At 61.3% G+C, this 2,141-nt stretch overlaps 1 protein-coding gene across 1 annotated transcript; it reads right to left on the bottom strand.

Annotated features, from left to right (window-relative positions):
* Positions 1–163: 163 nt before the first annotated feature.
* On the bottom strand, positions 164–1,554 carry POSPLADRAFT_1063659 (hypothetical protein; the record flags this gene model as incomplete). Its single annotated transcript, XM_024481702.1, has 5 exons — positions 164–483; positions 530–701; positions 750–839; positions 891–1,352; positions 1,405–1,554. The coding sequence occupies 5 exons, from the start codon at positions 1,552–1,554 to the stop codon at positions 164–166; spliced, it is 1,194 nt and encodes a 397-aa protein (XP_024332523.1).
* Between the last annotated feature and the right edge of the window lie 587 nt (positions 1,555–2,141).

Raw genomic sequence — 2,141 nt, 5'->3', positions numbered from 1 at the left:
GATCATATTACGACTTACTTCGAACACCCTTATTTTCATTTCCTGTTTTTCTTAGTTCCCGCTAGGTTTCATCTAGGCCAAGGGCCGCATTGTCCATTCGACCATCTACGCAATGTTCTACGACTAGAAGACAACTACGATACAGGACGACCCGCGCCATCGCCTACTCATCGTCGACAGCCCCGCGCACGAAACCGATTCCGCCCTTTGCAAGCGCGGCCTTCTCCATCTTTTGAAGGTCGAGGTCCATGTCGTGTAGGAGCGCTCGACGGCGAGCGATGTGAGCGCGCTCCTCGCGGATGACGCGAATGATGCCCCGAGACTCATCGTCGAGGTCGAGTGCGTCGAGATCGTCCTGTTCGAGGCCCAGGCGGCTGGCCCCATCGAGAGGCCGTCGTAGAAGGGGTCGCGGAGGCTCGTCGACTCGGCGCTTCTTCGAACCACTCGCGTCCGCGACCGAAGGCCCAGGAGAGGCCGGCCGAACTACGAAGTCGTCAGCGAAGGCCTAGGACAAGAAGAAACGACTTACTGCGCTTCTTGGTGGTAGATCCCCCGCCGCGCGTTTTCTTGGTCTTCCCAAGCACAGACACTTTGTCGAAGTAGCATCCCTGCTGGAACTGCGCGCACCTCTCACAGGTCGTAGCGTTCTCGGCCCACACGCAATCGACCGGGGCCGAGCGGTAGCCGGCGCAACGATCGCACTATCGAAGAGTTAGCTTCGAACCGACTCGACGGAGCATCGAACGTACCTTTTGTCCGGCCTGACGCTTCTCAATCGCCGCGGCGGCCATGTCGGCCTCCGTCATTGAGAACGGGTGTTCGACCGTACGCGGAGTCTTCTACGAAAGAGCGATTAGTAATCGAACGACGACAGAGAAAAGAAGACTTACGATCGAAGGGTCGTCCGACAACTCGGTGACCTCCTCGTCGACCCTCGCGCGCCCCTTCCCCTTGTCGACACCGGCAGGCGCGGGGTCAGAGAGAAGGCCTTCGGCGGCCGCGATCCGCGCCAACTCCTCATCGGCGGCCTCCTGCGCGTGACGTTCGTCTTCGAGGCGCAATTCCTCTTCCTCCTTCCGACGCCGTTCGTCTTTGAGGCGACGTTCTTCGGCGGCCTTCGCACGCTTCGCGGCCTCTTCGATGCGTCGTGCTTCCTCTTCGGCGAGGCGCTTCTGCTCTTCGACGCGTCGTTCGACCTCGGCGTCGATGGCGGTCGCAAGCTCGGGCCAGTCCCCGCGCGCCCACTCGACCCACGATTCCGATGCCCGCCCGGCGAGCTGCTTGACGGCGGCAGCGACGCGCAACTCCGTCTCCTCGTCGCGGATCGCGCCCAAGGCCTTGCGATAGGCGAGCTGTTCGAAAACAAACGGTTAGTTGGGTTATGCAGATTACGAAGCGACTTACGACGAGCGGCGACAAATCCTGTGCCCACTCTTCGACCACGTCGAGCGCGGCATCGGCGGTCGGCGGAGCCTCGAGAACCACGAGCAGCGCGGCGAGGCGGCGGTTGACGAGCGAAGGCGTCGAGGCAGGGGTGGCGGAGCGAGAAGACATCGTAGGAGCAGCGAGTATACGAGGAGGGGCGACGAGGTAGCGATGAAGGAACGATGGGATGGGGAAAATGAGGCTAAGTCTACCCTGCTTATAACCCCGTTCCGACCAGCGTTTAGCGCCGGCCACGTGGCGTTCGAAACCGACGCGGGTTGTCAAGCCGCTTCGACCCGTTCACGACCATCGCGCTTCTCGCATCACGTGGAGGACCGAGGGCGGTCCAAATTTCAATAGGGAGGAGATGATAGGCGCCGAGCCCCGCTGGGCCCCGATACACCTCTTTTCGGCACTCACATCCCGCCCGGCACTTCGACTCAGTCTCCCAACACTTCGATTTCGCCTTCGACGCTCTTCGACACCTTCGACGGTGCGCGACGCTTACTCGAAGCTCGGCACGGTCGTCCCGATGCCTCGCGCGTAGATCCCGGGACATCTTCCGCATTCGGCGAACAATAGGGCCACTTAACGCCGCTCGGCCAAGCGCGCGCTTCGCTCCAAGCCACACCGAAGTAGCCGGTCTTTCCCGATTAGGTATCGAACCTCGCGACATGCCTTCAACGACGGATACCGGTCCGAAGTGGCCATATGTT

This window comes from Postia placenta (assembly GCF_002117355.1).
Source record: "Postia placenta MAD-698-R-SB12 unplaced genomic scaffold POSPLAscaffold_461, whole genome shotgun sequence".
Taxonomy (NCBI): domain Eukaryota; kingdom Fungi; phylum Basidiomycota; class Agaricomycetes; order Polyporales; family Adustoporiaceae; genus Rhodonia; species Rhodonia placenta.
This window is presented reverse-complemented; position numbering and strand designations above follow the sequence as displayed.